The sequence below is a fragment of the Limulus polyphemus genome, unplaced genomic scaffold (genome assembly GCF_000517525.1).
Source record: "Limulus polyphemus unplaced genomic scaffold, Limulus_polyphemus-2.1.2 Scaffold1662, whole genome shotgun sequence".
NCBI classification, from domain to species: Eukaryota; Metazoa; Arthropoda; class Merostomata; order Xiphosura; family Limulidae; genus Limulus; species Limulus polyphemus.
In genome coordinates, this window is record NW_013667272.1 from 3288 (window position 1) to 22423 (window position 19136).

Below are 19136 nucleotides of genomic sequence, written 5' to 3' on the forward strand. Positions count from 1 at the left end.
CAATGTTGTAACATGTTCTATCGTATGGTGGCTTTTTTTATTATTGGATAAAAATAATGCCAAGTCCATTCCATATAACGATAACGAATTAATTTATTTCATCAATAAATGTTCGCTACAACCACGTTCACTTGTAGACCTAATTTACTTAAATAAACTTTTCAACATAAACTGCGAAACTAATTTAGGCCTCACTTACTTATCTAGATCAATAAACAAATATTCAGCTAACTTGCCTAGTAGCTGAATAACAAAACAAATTTCTCAATGAATACTTCACTGACTTTTCGTTCATTGATTACTCCTATTTATTGTATCTTTGTTTCTGCGTACTCCAAGAAGCTTCTTGCTTCTTAACTTCCATGAATTTTCTCGATTTTAACGTCATGCGCTCTCTAAAAAAAAACATTTAAATTATAACATTGAAAATATAGCTTACAACAATATCTAAGACTGAATTTGCAGTTGAAAAAAGCTATCTAACTGTTCTTGATTTCAAAAACTTGGTTGATAAAAATGTAATAATGACTTATCACAATGTAAAATGAATTATCTTCGTTCTATATAATATGGGAATTCGTTTATAAACAAAACTTATGGCGTCACTACAAATTTTTATTTTTTTAAATGTAATTGTTTGTTAGTGTTTGGTGAATTTTGCACAAAGTTACTCGAGGATAATCTGAGCTAATTGTCCCTAATTTGAAGTGATAGACCAGAGGAAAGCAACTAGTCAATAAAACTTATCGCTACTCTTTACCAACGTATAATAGGATTGACCGTTATAACTCCCCCAAGGCTGAAAGGGCGAACATGTTCGACAATGGATTTTGATTCCGCGACCTGTAGATTGCGAGCCGAGCGCCATAGCCATCAGGCCTTTTTAACTTAATTATTTGAGAGAACAAAAAAAAGAGTATCTTTCGACTTCTTTCTAAAGCATTGCAATTTAGCACTTATTTGTCTTCTGAAATTCTCTTGAGATGTTTAAAGGATTATTTAATACCTTCCTACATTGATGAAAATGTCGAGGCAATGAGAATTTACTGAGCACTCTTGAATTGTCTTATTTTACAAGTCTGAAAAACATTTATTATAACTCATCTCGAGAAGAAACGTAAAGTATCCGGAACTTAGTTCTCTAAATCTTATTAAAAACGTAATGATTTTACTCTTAAAGATAGACTTGGGTTTTCAAGTTCTGTATATTGGAATATTAAGGAAAACATGTGTACAGCTAGTTTTCATGTCGAGTCATGCCATCTGGTGTCCGAAACATGATGAGTTGTTCATATATATCATAATATTTTAAACTACCCATAGATGTATACACCGTAACTTACAGATTTTTTGCTATCATTTTGCCAAAGTGTGTGTCATAATCAATATAGTTTTAAGTGAAGTATAGGCTTTTTGTTTATTTGCTACATTCTTTGTTACACAAACATTACCGTTTCCATGGAAACTAATTATTTTAATTTAACAAATAATTGTTTACCATCCTGAAATTAAAACTTTTTTTCCAGGGTCTGTTCTGGAAAAACTGAATTCTTAATTATGTTTTCATTGTGAAGTTTCTTGAAAGAAGACCATATTTAATCTTTTTATTAAATTTGCTTCCGATAGTATTCAAAACTGGTAAAAAAAAAAAACAGCGGTCAGTCCGTTATTTAAGAACTCAATAACCTGATATTAGAACTTACGAATCCTTTATTTATAAGAGCTTAAGTAAAGTATTAATCACATAATTGCTCAGTCTCCATTTGACGCCATTGAAGTTTAAAGTATTTCAGCATTATTGGACATACTTCTTTTTAGTAGCAATACACGACTTTCTGGATTTTTTGCAACTAAATATGCGATGCTGCCATCTACTATCCAGTATGGTAAACAAAGTTAATTAATGTACTTTTTAACGCAAGAGTGTGTGTGTGTTTTTCTTATAGCAAAGCTACATCGGACTATCTGCTGTGTCCACCGAGAGGAATCGAACCCCTGATTTTAGCGTTGTAAGTCTGTAGACTTTTTAAACGAAATGGATATCATAAAGTTAATACTTTTAACGGCTGTATTTATTCTGTTTCAATATTCTTCAAACTGATTAAATTATTCTGAATTAATAATATGGATTGTTTTTACTATGAAAATGAAAGCTTGAGAACTCGTAACTATGGGTGTATCATCTTGTTTGCGATAGAGTATTCTTGTAAACCAGAAGTAGGCAGAGGGAATTACGGAGGTCCTATGCAGTAACTAAAAAATATATAAATAAAGGTTAGCTGTCACGTGTTAAAGACACCGTAGAATATACTGGATAATATTCTAATTAAAATTGATCATAGAAGTTAAACATTTGTGGGGTTTGAGTCATAACTGTCCAAATATGGCTCTTATGGGTGGTAACTATTGGTATTATTTTTATGATTATAACTATTAAATGTTATAATATATTTATTACTGTTGGCATCTGGTTAATAATTGTTGGGACATATCAGGTAAATGTTAGAATATGTGTTTTATTACTTGTTGTTCATGATTGATCGTTGGTCTTTAACAAATAATTGTTGTTCCTCTTAGCTTGTTTTTAGTTAAACACAAAGCTACACAATGGGCTATCTGCCCACCACACTATTGTGTGTTGCTGTGTAATTTAAGTTATGTGCTCAATAAATCTCTGAATACACGTATTAACGTGTGAATTATGAATGACTACTTTATAGTTATTGTTCTATATCCAGCAATTATTGTCGTATGTTTAATACAACTGCTAATGGTCGATATGGGTCCTGTTTTATGTTTGCATTCTAATCTAGCGCTGTATGATAATACTGTTGTAACGTTGTTCTTTCGTTGGGAGAGTTTATTTTCTAGTGAAAATAATTCCCAGTTCAGTCCAATTAACGATAATAAATGTAGTTTATTCCTTCCTTAACGTTTCTACAAGCTTGTACACTGTTACAATTTTTAGGCAAATTTACAAATGACGTTCGAATGGAAATATCTTGCTAATTGTATTTACGACTACCATAAATATAACCTTTTACATGTACAATTTCACTGCTAATCGAATCATGTAACTGAAAATACGAGATAGCTAACCCTTATGCCCATATTTTTCGGAACTAATCTACTTTAATACTCATTCACTATTCACCACTAACTAAGAGCAAAATACAGACTCAGTGCTTCATTTATTTTGTATTTATAATTTACTCTCGAGTCTCTTCAGTATTAGATTCTTGACGTCAAATTTAAAAGGTTCTAGGCTTACTTCAATAAACTTTCTTATCTTAACATCATGCGCCCTTTACATTTTAGCTAGAGTGCAAAAATTAAAATTAAAGCTTTGAATATATAGCTTATAACAATATATTTTAGTATGTGATGTCAATTGATTAAAGTGGATATCTGGACATGGGCGGGCCCATTTCCTAATACACTAGGTCATTCTTTTTAGAAAAAATCAAATCAATTATCCAGTAAAACATTTGATTTATTATATACTATAAATTAGAGAAGAAAAATTAGTCATAAGTTTTGACGACAGCCAGAGTCATGCGATTTTGGACGACTTTGCGTGACAAAATAAAAGATTCGTCACGCCCATCATTCTCACATCCACCTAATTGTGGGTAGTTAGCTGCAGTTTTAATCTTGCCAAGTGAGGTCCACTTTTCGCGAATAATCGTATGCTTCCCATTGTAATTCCTCCAGAAATTTTCGGTTATCTTATAATAATATTGCAGCTTCCCTTAACACCTTGTTCCATATATCTCTGCGGGGAAGAGAGGAGTCTCCTTGGTGGTTTCTTTAGCAGGGGCTGGGTTCCTTCAGCCCCTCCTAACTTTAACCACTGACAAAATCCACCAATTCACTAGATCTTCTAGAAATAATTCTGTAACATGCATTCAGAGCCCAATCTTTTCTAAAAATGTCAAAATACCAAAATGTAACATATTGCAACCATCCGGGGAAAAAAGAAAACGGACAGAAACGTTTCCACATCATCATAGCAGACGTCAGAATGCCAGCCCAAACTTCATGCACTAGTTTATTATGAACCACGATAGACAGGGATCGCCCAAGAATTTCACAAAAATTCTAATAGAACATATGGGTAAAAATCATCTTAAAAAGCAGACTTGTTCTTGAAACAACACTCAAGACCGTCTGTCTCATTGACTAATGCTGCTAAAATATTGATAACAGCAAAAAAAAAAAAGTTGATTTTCTGATTGTTAGACAAAATTCGAAATTCATCCATTTGTTCTTCATGTTATTGTTATTCATATTATTATTGTTTCACAAGTCTACAGAAAAAAACGGTTATCAATAGCTTATTCAAACCTGGGCGAACCTACTAGAAAATCTCCTACTCAGGTCATAGGACTAGTTTTATATTGATTCTTGAAAGAGAATGGGAGATTTTATCAATTTTTTCATCACCATTGGACAAGTTTTTCTTCGAAACCATTTAAGTACCGTAGCCTACAGCAAAAACGGCTAGGTATACTGGGCCAAAATATGTGCACAGCTACTAAACAAACTCCTTCGAAGATTGTAGAGCTATTTTTAAGTTGAATCTTGAAAGACGAGATTTTCATCTTCTAAAGTTTTCTAAGTTCTTTTTCGCTACCGACATAAGCTATTTTAGAAGCCATTCAAGCATCACAGACATGTAAAAGCCATTTAAGCACCATTATACTAGTCAGAAACGCTTCGTTTTATTAGAGTAAACAATGTGTATATTTATAACAGTGTCTCCAGCCTTATTACTATTGATTATAGTTTTACAAGCCGCTACAGAAAAAACGGCTACGAAAATTTTACTAAAACCTGGACAATAGTAATGCATGCAGTATTGAGTATGACATAGGGTAGTGTTAAAAGTAATTTAAACACCTTCATATTTTCAGCTTGAAGAATATCTCTTAGTCCTTCACTGTCTGCCATTGAAAAAATCCTGTGTTTCACTAATGCACATTAATTGGAACATAATTAGTGCACCTTATAGCGCATTAATTGGAAGCAGCTACGTTAAGGGTTCGTCATTTCTCTAGTTCACTGTTATAATTTGTTTCTACGTGGTTTTCTGCAACTATTTCAGTGAGTTTTCTAACAGTAGACGATTACCATAGTAAATTTCTCTACTCTTGTCAGTGGTGATCTATTCTACTGATTTTCGTACTTCGCTTCGTCAATGCGTGTTTAAACGAAACCTCAGGCACAAATCTACCTGGTTCAATTACTAATGGTTGGGTGGAAAATAAAGCCAATGCAGCGGTAAACTGTTGAAAAACATGTAATATTCAACAGAATACACATGCACGTATATAGCTTAAACTTTATTCTCCATAAGTGGACATAAAAAAACTTAAGAAACAATACTAATCAATTTTAATGGAGTCAAAATAGGAATTTGTAGCTTGAGAATATAATCTAAACACTGTTACCAGCCTAATTTGTTTACATTTTAAAGTCCCTAGTTGTAGGCTTGAAAATATAATACTTGCATTTTGATTCAACTTGTTTCTGTACTTTTTTGACGATCCCTATTCCCTTTTTTAAATTAACAATTTTTAATTATCATGTTACAAAACAGTTCAGTAAGTTACAACGCCATAATCCATATATACGTGTATGGTAGTTTTATAAACTAACATACTAATCAGTTGGGTGATATATAAAATTGTACACATTTTTTTAATATTTTTGTTTTGAATAACATTTTGTCTGTTAAAAAATAGTCCTAACTATATAGTCTAGCTATTGGCAACTCAATTCTGTTTATAAACTATATATCCTAGTTATTGGTAATTTAAGCACAAAAATGAACAGCACATATTTTTTGCTATATTGAAGAGAGTGAAATAAATATGCCAAAATACATGATACATACCTGTTTTAAATCCCATAATGAGCTGAGAGGAATGAAAGAAAGTTGTTGTTGTGGTGATTAGTTGTTTTAGAGCAAAGTCACTTTGGCTATCTGCTGTGTTCACCGCAAGGAATCCAACCCCGGATTTGAGCATTGTAAGTCTGTACATTTATCGCTGTCCCACCGGGGGACATGAAAGAAAGTCACATTCGCATTCAAACTTGTTTCACTACGTTTATTAGGCCTTCTTTGATGTTTTTTATGGATATATTTCAGACAAACTGAACGCGTTAGTGGAATTAAAGATAAATATAAGACGGGAAATAAATCGTTATCACTTCTAACACACAGTCAGTATCATTTGATTAGGTTTTTTTAAATTTAATTTGATAACACTGATTACAACACACTCGGAAAAAATTCAAATAACATGCCATCTGTGATACTATAACATATTTGTAATAAAAGCAATGAACGGTTGTGCAGTCTTTTGAAAAAAAATATTAAGCAGCACAAAAAATGTATAAACTTGTGAAATGGCACATCCCTGTATAAAAACTATTGAACAACCCACATTGCCGTATAAAAAAGTGAACAATGCACATGATCGTCTGAAATAGTGAACAAAACAATTCATATAACTGTCTAAACAAGTGAACAATGCAAACCACTGTATAAACTAGTGAATAACTGATATCACTGTCTAAACAAGTGAACAATGCACACCACTGTATAAACTAGTGAATAATTGATATCACTGTCTAAACAAATGAACAATGCACATCACTGTATAAACTAGTGAATAATTGATATTACTGTCTAAACAAGTGAACAATGCACATCAACATATAAATTATTGAACAATTCATATCACTGTCTAAACAAGTGAACAATGCACACCACTGTATAAACTAGTGAATAATTGATATCACTGTCTAAACAAGTGAACAATGCACACCACTGTATAAACTAGTGAATAATTGATATCACTGTCTAAACAAGTGAACAATGCACATCATATCAATTATTCACTAGTTTATACAGTACTGTCTAAACAAGTGAACAATGCACATCAACATATAAATTATTGAACAATTCATATCACTGTCTAAACAAATGAACAGTACACATCACTGTATAAACTAGTAAACAATTCATATCACTGTCTAAACAAATGAACAGTACACATCACTGTATAAAGTAGTAAACAATTCATATCACTGTCTAAACAAATGAACAGTACACATCACTGTATAAACTAGTAAACAATTCATATCACTGTCTAAACAAATGAACAGTACACATCACTGTATAAACTAGTAAACAATTCATATCACAGTCTAAACTATAGGGACACTCAGTACAGCGTATACCTCCGCTACGCAGCGTTGATCATATTTTGTCCTCAAAAAATACCAAAATATATTCGTATGTCCGTCGTTATCAACGGATACAAACGGTTTTTGGCAGGACAATGGGAAATAATATTCTACATAGGTCCACCAAGTTTAATCAAAAGTCGATCATTTTTAACTGAACTAGAGAGCTATAAGAGGGAATCATCAGTAACCGCGGCTGTAATTAGATCTCAAATTGGTCAAGAGATGGAGCCATGAGCTAAAAGTTTGTGTTTGAAAAATAAAGTCAGAGCCATTGTATGAGCCGCTATGCCGAGGCTAAAAAATAATGTGAAAAATCGGTCCCCATGTTAACACATAGGGATTTTTTGGATTTTTGTGACTTTGACCAACCAAAAACTAATGGCTACTAACTTGGGTCATAGTCCAAATGCATACCAACTTTCGTCCAAATCCATTCAGCCATTTTCGAGATATCTTGCTGACAAACACACAAACAAACAAACACACACAGGGTTAAAAACTTGACCTCTGTCACCTTAGGTGGCGGAGATAACAAGTGAACAATGCATATCAACATATAAGCTAGTGAACAATTCAGATAATGATATAATTAGTGAACAATTCACATTATCGTCTAAATAAGTTAGCAACTTACATCACCGTCTCAAATTCTGAATTAGTGGACAACTTACATCGCCGTCAAAACTAGAGGTCAATTCACATTACTGTCTAAACTAGTGAGTAATTCACATCGCATTGTAAGTTAGTGGATAACTGACATTACCATCTAAATCTGTTGATAATTCCCATAACTTTCTTTGATGTTTCTTTTGTACAATATCTATATTTATAAATTATCAACTTCCCTAGTTCAAACTGCCATAAACGGACACATAAACAAACCTTTTGTCCTATAACAAATTCACGAAGGTGGTTTCTAAATCGTGTCGTATGATTGGTACGTTTCTTATGAATAGGTAATTAAACTCACGTGCTTTGTGCCTTACAAGTTAGATTAAGATACGTCATACTTCTAATGGTTGATACATTTTCGAGAGTGGTAAATCTCGTATATTTAATGGCTGGTAGCTTCCACGAGCGTGGCTCTACAACTAGATTTGCAATACTCAAGTGAATGAAGTCAACATATTAATTACTTCTTACTTAGGTTCACAAAATACTGAATTATAACTTTAACTTTTTTTTCAAGAAGAACTGATTTTTCTACATGTGATTCTCTATCGCAAAAATGATATTCGAAAAGGTTTGTATTCAGTTTTTATGGAACTTCTTGGTAACTTTTATTAAACTAAAACAATAATAATATTGTGTAGAGTTTGTATTCAGTTTTTATGAAACTTCTTGGTAACTTTTACTAAACTAAAACAATAATAATATTGTGTAGAGTTTCTATCATTAATTGTTTAGTATATAGTGCTTCTCTCTCTCTCTCTTCTTTCGGTTTAGTCCGAATTATACCTAACAGGAGAGGATTGGGATGTCTTAAAACTACAATATAAGCTTCTTATCATATCATACCAGTCCACTAGAAATATCACAACTAATACTACTACTCAGTTTACCGTAGACGGGAAGAACTACATATACTCGAGTAAATATCATTTATTTAACGTCGTTTATAGATCTATAAGCCAAGAAAAAAGAAAATAGCCACAGTTACGATGTCGATTTTCTCTAAAATAATAGTAGGAAACTTCAAGTTCGGAAAAATAACTAATTGCGATTGGTTTACTTAGATATCGGTAAACTTTGGGTAACAAATAATATATAAACAGAAGTTGAAGTGTTTAAAATATATATATATGTGTGAAGATTTTTTTTATTACCGCAGGTATACTTCAGTGACAGCATACTTATGGAACTGTACAATATTTAACGTTTGAAATAGCAAGATAAAAAAAAAGTTTATGCGCACGATGATAAGAAGAACAACAAGATGATACTAAAACTCTCAGAATAACGTCATCACCTGTCTATCATTTCTTACTGGTAGGTTTTATGTGGTTGGCAAGTCGCTTTCCTGTTCCTGAGACTAAACTGCAAAGTAAATCGTTATATTTTCCTGCTCCTAGGGGGTCTTTTATCATTAGCAATGATACTAAATGAAGCAACTTTCTTGATAAGCCTAGATTTATATGTCTACCAAACTGTTTCATTGCGAGTTTCTGCTCCGTTAAACTCTACTGCTCAAAGCAAACGAGCTTGTGTTAGAAAAGGTTTTATTGCTTTCTCTCTTCAGATAACTATTTGGCCTGACATCTAGCGGCCAACTACAGAACTGTATTCAATCGCACAAGTTGCCGTCAAACGTACTAGTAGTTCGAGTGAGATTCTGTCAACTTGGTAACGTTCCTTGCAGTTTGTTGGCCGTATATACACATGGCTAATCCAGCTAGTTCGTGAGACGTATGTAAGCATTCTATAGCTGTAATTGCCATGAAACATCTTGAGATATTCAAGAGGGTTTTCTCTACTGTAAGCGGGGTACATTAGTAATTTGTGAGTTAGCACGAACTGAATCCTGGATTAGTAAATCTTACGATGGTTTTTAATGCTGGGACGTCTAATGGGGTCTCTGTACGGAACGACTCGTTCAGTCGACCAAGAAAACTGAGTTTACAAGTGGTGTTTCCCAAGCCTTCACTCTCTGGATATGCAGCAGCGATAGAGAATGCACGTGACGCTCAACTAGCAAGTGTGAGCCGTCGCAAGCTGAGCCAGGTGACTCATAAATTGTCCACGACCATGGGCTGGCGTGCAAACATTTCGCATAACGACGTGGTGAACCAGGCTCGAACCATGTGTGGCCGCTACTTACGATATAAACTTCGTGCATGTGGGCCTGTGCATAAAAATCTCGGTCTCCAACGCCTCAGAAGCCTCACCAAGATCTCCAATGATCCTGTCCTCATGAGCGTAAGTGAAGAACTACTCCACGTGACGGATCTTCTGGAGCGTCAAAACCCTCGTCTGTTCCTTAGTGTCATGGACAGCGTTGGGATCCAGTCATTAGTCTCTGAAACATCCATGCTGAACCTGTTCCAAGCGGTGGCGGACGAAATAATGCGGCAGGACATTTCATGGGGTCGGATTGTTGCTTTGTATTGCGTAGCTGGAGGATTAGCCCTGGACTGTGTTCGACTCGGACATCCTGAATACGTGTTAAATCTGGTGCAAGGTATGGGCTCCGTGATAGAAGGTGATGTGGCAGCCTGGATTGTGTATCAGGGTGGATGGGTAAGCTTTTTGACTTGTAACAAAGATGTAAAAATACTGCATAATCAAGAGTGTTGATGTAAACTACAGACAGGTACACATTCATAAAGTACACGAAACGTCAACAAAAACTGTGAAGTAAGAACAAACAAAGACAATATACAACTAACTTGATATTAATAGAAATGAACTCTTTTTACACAAAAGACAGAAAATCAAATGTTACCAGCCACACCGAAAACTGCATAGCGTTCACCGCTAAACCTAATAACTTGGTTTTATAGTTACTGTTGCTAAGTTACAATGGTGATAATAAATGTGGGTAACTATAACGATTGATATATGAATTAGAAGATGGTTTTACAATCTTACAAAGTATATACAAAAAAAAAGAATAAACACACTGCTCACTGCGAAAAGCGAAACAAATGTCTGTTTTAATTAAGCCTGAAAAAAAAAACAATTAAAATACACACAAAAAAGTGGATTTTAATAGCACGGGATTTGTTCTGCACGAGATATATTTTGACTGCGAAACTAAGCTCGCCATTATTTTTTACATATAAGTAATATAGGGGGAAGTGGTTTTGTAAATAGATAAAAGATATTAGTACTGGTTTTATGTATAGCTGAAATAAGTTCTAATATAGAATTCTACTAAAACTTTCTTCAAAAGCAAGATCAGTTCCCCAGTTCTGTATTCATAGTGGTTCAAGATCAGTTTCCCCAGTTCTGTATTCATATTGGTTCAAGATCAGTTCCCCAGTTCTGTATTCATAGTGGTTCAAGATCAGTTCCCCAGTTCTGTATTCATATTGGTTCAAGATCACTTTCCCCAGTTCTGTATTCATATTGGTTCAAGATCAGTTCCTCAGTTCTGTATTCATCCTGGTTCTTATCAGATTAATCGTATATGAAGTCAGTAATGGAAAATAAAGTGATATATGAAGTTTTACCCACAAATTCTTCCTACACTCTTCTCTTATGTTGTTTGTAGTAATATATATATATTTTTACTCTTAACAAGTCCAGCTGAAGATACTTGATGATGAATTATCAGCTTCACGGTTTGGGGATTTTTTTTTCATGTGATACTCTTCGGTTTCATGTAATATTGATTAATCACGATGTCATTCGAACACCAATGGATATTATTAGTTATTAGTTTCTTTCAAAACTTCCATTTATCTCTAAACATTAATCACACTAATACTATATACACTGTACCGACGGCATATCAAGCACCATTAAAAAAAAGCTAAGTAGCAACCAATGAGCAGATGGATAACTTTTGTTGATGGTGGGTTTACCGTAGAGCACGAGAAGTTAATGATTAGACAGTTGTACGTATTCGTCTCACGTTTCAACAACCCTATTTAATCAAGACTGTACGCACTATTCTTTAAACAAAAATAACGTATGTGAAACCTGTGATATTTTATAAAGGCCAAATTAGGAACATATTTGTTTTTGTGAATATTTGGACTTACTTTAACGGTAAAACTTGACAGAATAGTTCTTTAACAAGTAGAATAGCCTAATTTGTATTAGTTCTTTAACTAGTAGAATAACCTGATTTGTTTTATTTCTTTAACTATTAGAATAGCCTGATTTGTTTTAGTTCTTTAACTAGTAGAATAGCCTGATTTGTTTTAGTTCTTTAACTAGTAGAATAACCTGATTTGTTTTAGTTCTTTAACTGGTAGAATAGCCTGATTTGTTTTAGTTCTTTAACTAGTAGAATAACCTGATTTGTTTTAGTTCTTTAACTAGTAGAATAACCTGATTTGTTTTAGCTCTTTAACTAGTAGAATAGCCTGATTTGTTTTAGTTCTTTAACTAGTAGAATAACCTGATTTGTTTTAGTTCTTTAACTAGTAGAATAGCCTGATTTGTTTTAGTTCTTTAACTAGTAGAATAGCCTGAGTTGTTTTAGTTCTTTAACTAGTAGAATAACCTGATTTGTTTTAGTTCTTTAACTAGTAGAATAGCCTGATTTGTTTTTGTATATATAATCAAATCATCATTGATTGGTACATTAAGATAGTTTTTACTTTTTAGCACAAACGTTTCGCATCAACTTGAATCAAACGAAATATAGCTGTTACAATAATTATGTTCATAAAACTGTCTTTGTATGTATATGCTTAACTTTACATAAAACGTCAAAGCATGGTATTTAACATTGGTGAAATAGAGATATCAAACAAAATATAAACGCTTATAATTATCTTGGCGACAGATTATGAATAATTAAACTATTTCGGTTACAAATAGATTAGGTCATCTCAAACATTTCTTTGGGAAACAAAAAAAAAAGAGGAAATTACACTAAAAGCTACTGTTGACTAGCATTTTTTTCCTATGTATATTCTTTTTCAATATGGATAAAAGAACTATATTAGAAAGGAAAAGAACTATTTTAGAATTACCATGAAAAATATATGAGACCAACGTGAACATTTTCGAAGAGTTTTTTCTTCTTTTTTTCAAGTCTGGATATAAATAATTATTTTTCTTTGCTAATATATTATACGAGGGGTATGAAAAATAAACACGGTTATTATTCTTTACTATTATATTATACGAGGGGTATGAAAAATAAACACGGTTATTATTGACTGAAATCGACTTCTATTTAGAATACAGCCAGGAAACGATTTCCATTAGTGATGAGGTGGGCGTGTGAAACCAAACATCATTTCACATCAGAAACCCTGTCAGCATGATGCATTTCCGCCATTGTTTCATTAGTTTCGTCATATAAATTTGGTAGAGTATTGTATTTGTTACAATTCCGTTTGAGTGAAGTTACTTGAAGAAAGTCACCAGTTTAGAGCACTAGTCACAGCAGTCTAGTCACAAACACAGGTCTGTCACAACCACCTTGTTGGTAAATAGGATTTTTTCATGAAAACAAACCAAACTGACAGAATATTCATATGTAAATCGTAATGGTTTCTCGTTGTACTTACATTTTGTGGTCCTGGTATTGAAACGCTAGTCTAGAAGTATATGTTGTTCAGGCAGATCGTCCTTGAAAGGAAGGAAGTAGCAGGCAGGCAGAGTGTGACGGGTATTTTGGTTTGAAGTTTTTCCAAAATTTATATTTTGAAATTGGAAAGACAGGCGGGGATGCTCAGAAAAATATTTTTCTCTTCATGAAAGTCGCAAAGTATTGGGTCAGGACTATATGTAGGATGAGACTGCCCCTCCTCCTCCGAGCTTCTCAGTTGTATTTATTACATCAGGAGCAATAGATTACCATTACATCAGGCCTGGATTACCATGATACAGGAGAACATCTTCCATTTCTTTGCTGGTGCGCTTAGTGCCTGAGCGCAAGCAAGTTGCATCAATGTCATAGTGTAACGTTTTGCATTGGTATGACATTTAGTGGCAGACAATCATGCAACGATTACTAAACCCAGATCAACATCTTTTGTAGTTGTCAACAATCATACAGAGAGTACATAAACACCCGATATTCTGACCAACATTTCTTGTAGATTTAAACAATCATACAGCGAGTACAAAACCCGTTGTTCAGACCAACATTTCTTGCAGTTCTGATTATGTAATTCGGTTGTATTACATCTATCGTATAAACATATGATACCATTATCTGGATTATTCTTCAGTTGCAATTTACTTGTACTCAGCGTATGAGAAAGAAAATAACGTTTCTTCCTGACTCCCTCCCCCTCTCCTTATATTTTGTATACATATAGGGAGATACCAATGAAACTAGTAGTACTTGTCACCTGTCGTTTTAAAGTTTCAGGTCCAAAAAGTCTATTAAATTGGTTTTTTATATATATATAAGAGGTACTAAATTAGGTAACTTTGTTTTCATTCGTTAAAGCTTTTGTTGAAAATTTTATGAAACTTATTTCTTTGGTATTAGTTTCCAGACAAAAAAAAAATCAGATTTAGATCTAATCATGAAATACACCAGGTGTCTTTTAAACAAATTTATTGTAACGACACGTTTAAAAATGTACTTGACATATTATACTCGAGATAAGTTTGAAAGCAAGCCAGCAAACGATTCATAGGTGTGAAAAGGTTTGTTCCAACAATGAAAACTCTCTAATTGTTATAGTCTGAACGTTTTTTACTAGCTAGCGAAGCATGTTTATTATCAATTATAACTCTCATAAGACGTTTGTATCAGGCCTATTATATTTTTCACACAGCATTCTTTATCCAGTCCTAAAGAGTGTATAATAATAGTATTCCAACCACACCATGTTCGTCATATCCATTGCTGACAACTTGTTTCGCTCAATACAGAGCTCATCAGCCCGGCTGGGACACAAGAAACACATTAGTGGTCTAACACAAGCCATTTATACAAGCCATTTGTTACAACAACAATTGTTATGATGTGAACTCCTTTTACAAGCTAGCGAAGCATGATTATATATATAATTCATTATAATTGTCATAAAACATTAGTGTTAGGCCTACTATATTGTTTAACACTGTATTATTTTCAAGAAATAGGAGTGTGTATAATAATAGTATTCCAACCACACCATGTTCTCCATATCCTTTACTGAAGATGCAGTTTTCTGAATCCAGAGTTCATCAGATCATCTGAGATACAACACATACACACATAATAGAGATTAAAACACTACTTATATAAGCCATTTGTTACAACAACAATTGTTATGGTATGAACTCCTTTTTCAAGCTAGCGGGCCCCCAGTGGCACAGCGGTATGTTTGCGGGCTTCAACGCTAGAAACCGGGTTTCGATACCCGTGGTGAGCAGAGCACAGATAACCCATTGTGTAGCTTTGTGCTTAATTACAAACAAACAAACCAAGCTAGCGAAGTATGATTATAGTTTATTATAATTGTCATAAAACATTAGTGTTAGGCATATTATATTTTTTAAACAATGAAACGCTAAAAAAAATAGCATAGGTCTGATACTAATGTTTTATGATAATTATAATTGGGTGATGTTGTAACTGTTTTAGTTTTAGCATAGGAAACGAAGAGCGAAACATCTGTACATTAAAACTTGTTTTAAAAGTTCAAACTTATCACAGCTGGACTCTCATATATGTGTCCTCTAACAGCATAAGCATAATTTGACTAAACAGACTTAAGAAAGTATTTTCTTGGGAGTTTTAACGCACTTAAACCCTTGTACTGAAATATCATTTACTCAAGTGACTACGCAGCATAATAACTTTTGGCACTCTATATTGGTATTTTTCAACCTGAATGTCACTTTATGCACTCTTGGGCTAAGCGGCCAGGTCACAGGTTTTGATGATTGATTTATGTCCATTCCACATTTTGAACTGTTGCCCAAAAGGGAAGACAGTTATTCAGCAGCAACCACAAGGACTTTGTTCGACTTTGAAAAGAACAACGGGACTGACAGTCTATCTTTCAAAACACCCACAGCTGAATGTGTGAAACGTGTTTAGTAGAATCGCGGCGCGAACCTTGGACCTGACGTATGCAGCCCAACAAGCTGAAAGCTACGTTATGTTCTCCAACTTTAGCACTGTTGTGCGCTTCATAGTGTTCAACGATCGATGTGGCAGGTTTGTTTGCTTTACTGAGAAGTAGTTTTTGTATTAATGTGTTAGAATTTTCTAATGTTGTTTGAACACAATAAAATTATTTTCCACATCAGGTGCAATTGTTTATGATATTTTTTTTTCGGAGTACTGAGCTATTTAATAATGCTTACCATCAACACCTAACACAAGAGTTTCGAAAATTATGAGTCACTCTCTGACCTATATACTTAAGTTCTTCAGTGAAGAAAAATGATACATAAATTTCAATTTGTCATCACAACAAACATGGACCAAAAATTGCGACTTTAACATAAAAATATACAGAACATAAAACGAAACATAAAATGTGCTATAGATACGCGTATAAAATTCTATATCTCAAAGAAAATTTCAAAAGTAAATTATCTTAAAATTAATTAAGTACAAAAATAAAATTCAGCGCAAAGCTACACAATAGTCTATCTGCGTTCTGTCCACCGCGGGAAATCGAACCCCTGATTTTAGCATTGTAAGTCCGTATAATTACTATTGATCCTACTGAAAACCGTACAAAACGTATTACCATCTAACGAATTATCAATGATCATATAAAAAATTAAAAGAAGAAATGTCCGACATTATCTTATTAGTTAATGCGATGATACTTTAAAACATAATTAACGAATAACAACGTGCTTTATAACGGTATTTATATGGAAATGCCACATTGAACAATGTTTACAACCATGGAATACCTCTACGCTTCAGAAAATGATATACTCTCTTATTTCAAACTTTATGTGTGAAATGAATTCATATAGAAAGTTTTAAAATACATCCATTAAAATTTCTATATTTTCCTAATCATTTATGGGGTCATGTATACTTTTAAAACGAAGCACTGATTTTTATCACTAGAATCTCAAGCAATGTTTGTTTGTTTGTAATTAAACACAAAGCTACACAATGTGCTCTGCCCACCACGGGTATCGAAATCCGGATTCTAGTGTTGTAAGTCTGGAGACATACCGCTGTGCCACTGAGGGCGCTCAAGCAATGAATGTTAAACATTAGGTTCAAGTTTTAGCTTTTTGTGGCAGACAATTTCTTGAGTTTCTTTGTTGTTGTTGTTGTTGAAACATTATACTAAAGACTGTTAGACTTACTGTTCCTTTATATTCGCTAACCGAGTATCGGTAAGGACAAATGTTTTTGGTGTGGGTTTACAAAAATAAATAGCAATAGGAGCCTTAAGATGTTCTCTGAAATAAAAATTGTTAAAGTAGAGACATTTATATTAATAAATCAGCTTACATATGCTGGTCCGCCATGCCTTGATAAGTGGATTTTATTTGTGACGTATTCTAACATATTTGTATGAATTTCGTCCAATGTATTAGTAGATTGTGTACTAGTGTGTGTATTGATAAAAGTTTCAGAAAATGCTAGTTCATAAAGTTCTAGCTCTCACTAGCACTTACACTGATTTTTTTATCGAAAGTATTTCACAAAAATTACATTCGAACCAAATTTGGAGCAATGTGTGTTTTCATTGTGTGAAACGTTTCATTACTCTAAGTACTTTCATTCTAAAAATCTAATTTGTTATTAATGTCATTTTCAGATGAAACAGTCTTACTCTTTGTTTACTGTTTGTTTCGATATCAGTTATTAACGTCTTTTACTGTGGAGCTGAAGATCCGTGGTTCGCGTCCCATTACAAGCGGAAAAAAATCGTACTCCGTACTTTGGTACCTTGGGTGCGTTATAAATTTTACGGTCAAATTCAACTGTTCGATCTGAGAAGAATAGTCCAAAAGTTGACGATGGGTGGTGTTGACTAGCTGCCTTCCTTATAGTTTAGCACTTTAAAATCAAGGATTAATAGCGTAGGTATTCATTGTGTAGCTGCCCGCCATGGCCAGGTGGCTAGGGCGCTTGACTCGCAATCTAAAGATCGTTGGTTCGAATCCTCATCCCACCAAACATGCTTGCCCTTTCAGCCGTGGGGACGTTATAATGTGACGGTCAATCCCACTATTCGTTAGTAAAATAGTAGCACAAGAGTTGGCGGTGGGTGGTGATGACTAGCTGCCTTTCCTCTAGTCTTTCACTGCTAAATTAGGGACGGCTAGCGCAGATAGCCCTCGTGTAGCTTTGCGCGAAATTCAGACCAAATCTTTGTGTAGCTGTGCGTAAAATCAAACATATAACTAGGATGGTAGGCCTCATAATCATGCAAATAGTTAAACTTCGTTAATTTTAATTAATAGCTATATCTTCATATAAAATTGTTACATGTTAACTCTCGATTGTAATCAGAAGAAAGTATTCTTTGTGAAGCCCTTTAAATGCAATGAAAAGTTGTTTCTTCAACTTTATGAAGTTACCTTTCTTTGAAACTTCATGGAATACTATCTCGCCTTTTTACTCCTTTGGAAATTAAGTGCCCTTAAACCTTGTTTTCTACTTATTTGTAATACTACAAAGTTACGTTTAAACTTACATTTACATAGTGATCTTTAATTTATTTTAATATTTCACAAAGTGACATCTAATTTCTTAAGTACTTCATTAAGTACTGAATTTATGTATAATATTTTTAAATACGTCATTTTTAAATGTATCATCTTAATTGCCTTGGTAACGAAACACAGCGTATTTTATCAAAGGTTTTCGTTAAAATTTGTCAAACATAAATATGCTACAAAAAACAACTAAAATGTGACCTTAAATATTATAGCTATGATTCATAATCACTGATCTAATGAACAAACACTCCTTTACATCATTACTATTCAAATCAGACATCTGAAAAACAAATTATTGGTCATCCAGTCTATCTGATACGATCTCACCCAATCTTGCCTAATTTGTCACTTTGAAGAGAATCACAGTGCTGATTAACCATGGCTGGACCACAGAGAAGATGTCAGAATGTTTCGCTCATGTGAAGAGGTCATTAGACGAATGGTAGCTAGCCATACTCCAAGCTACTGACTAACCATAGCTGGACCACAGAGAAGATGTCAGAATATTTCGCTCATGTGAAGAGGTCATTAGACCAATGGTAGCTAGCCATACTCCAAGCTGCTCATGAACCATGGCTGAATCACAGAGAAGATAACAG

The 19136-nt window shown here is 33.7% G+C and overlaps 1 protein-coding gene across 1 annotated transcript in view; it reads left to right on the forward strand.

The window, feature by feature from the left end:
- The first annotated feature begins 9550 nt into the window (after positions 1 to 9550).
- LOC106464472 (bcl-2-related ovarian killer protein-like) overlaps positions 9551 to 19136 on the forward strand; it is a 46945-nt gene continuing 37359 nt past the window's right edge. Inside the window, exon 1 of the mRNA XM_013924616.2 lies at positions 9551 to 10497. Coding sequence (XP_013780070.1) covers positions 9802 to 10497 — 696 coding nt within the window. The 5' untranslated portion in view covers positions 9551 to 9801. The remainder of the gene's footprint in view (positions 10498 to 19136) is intronic.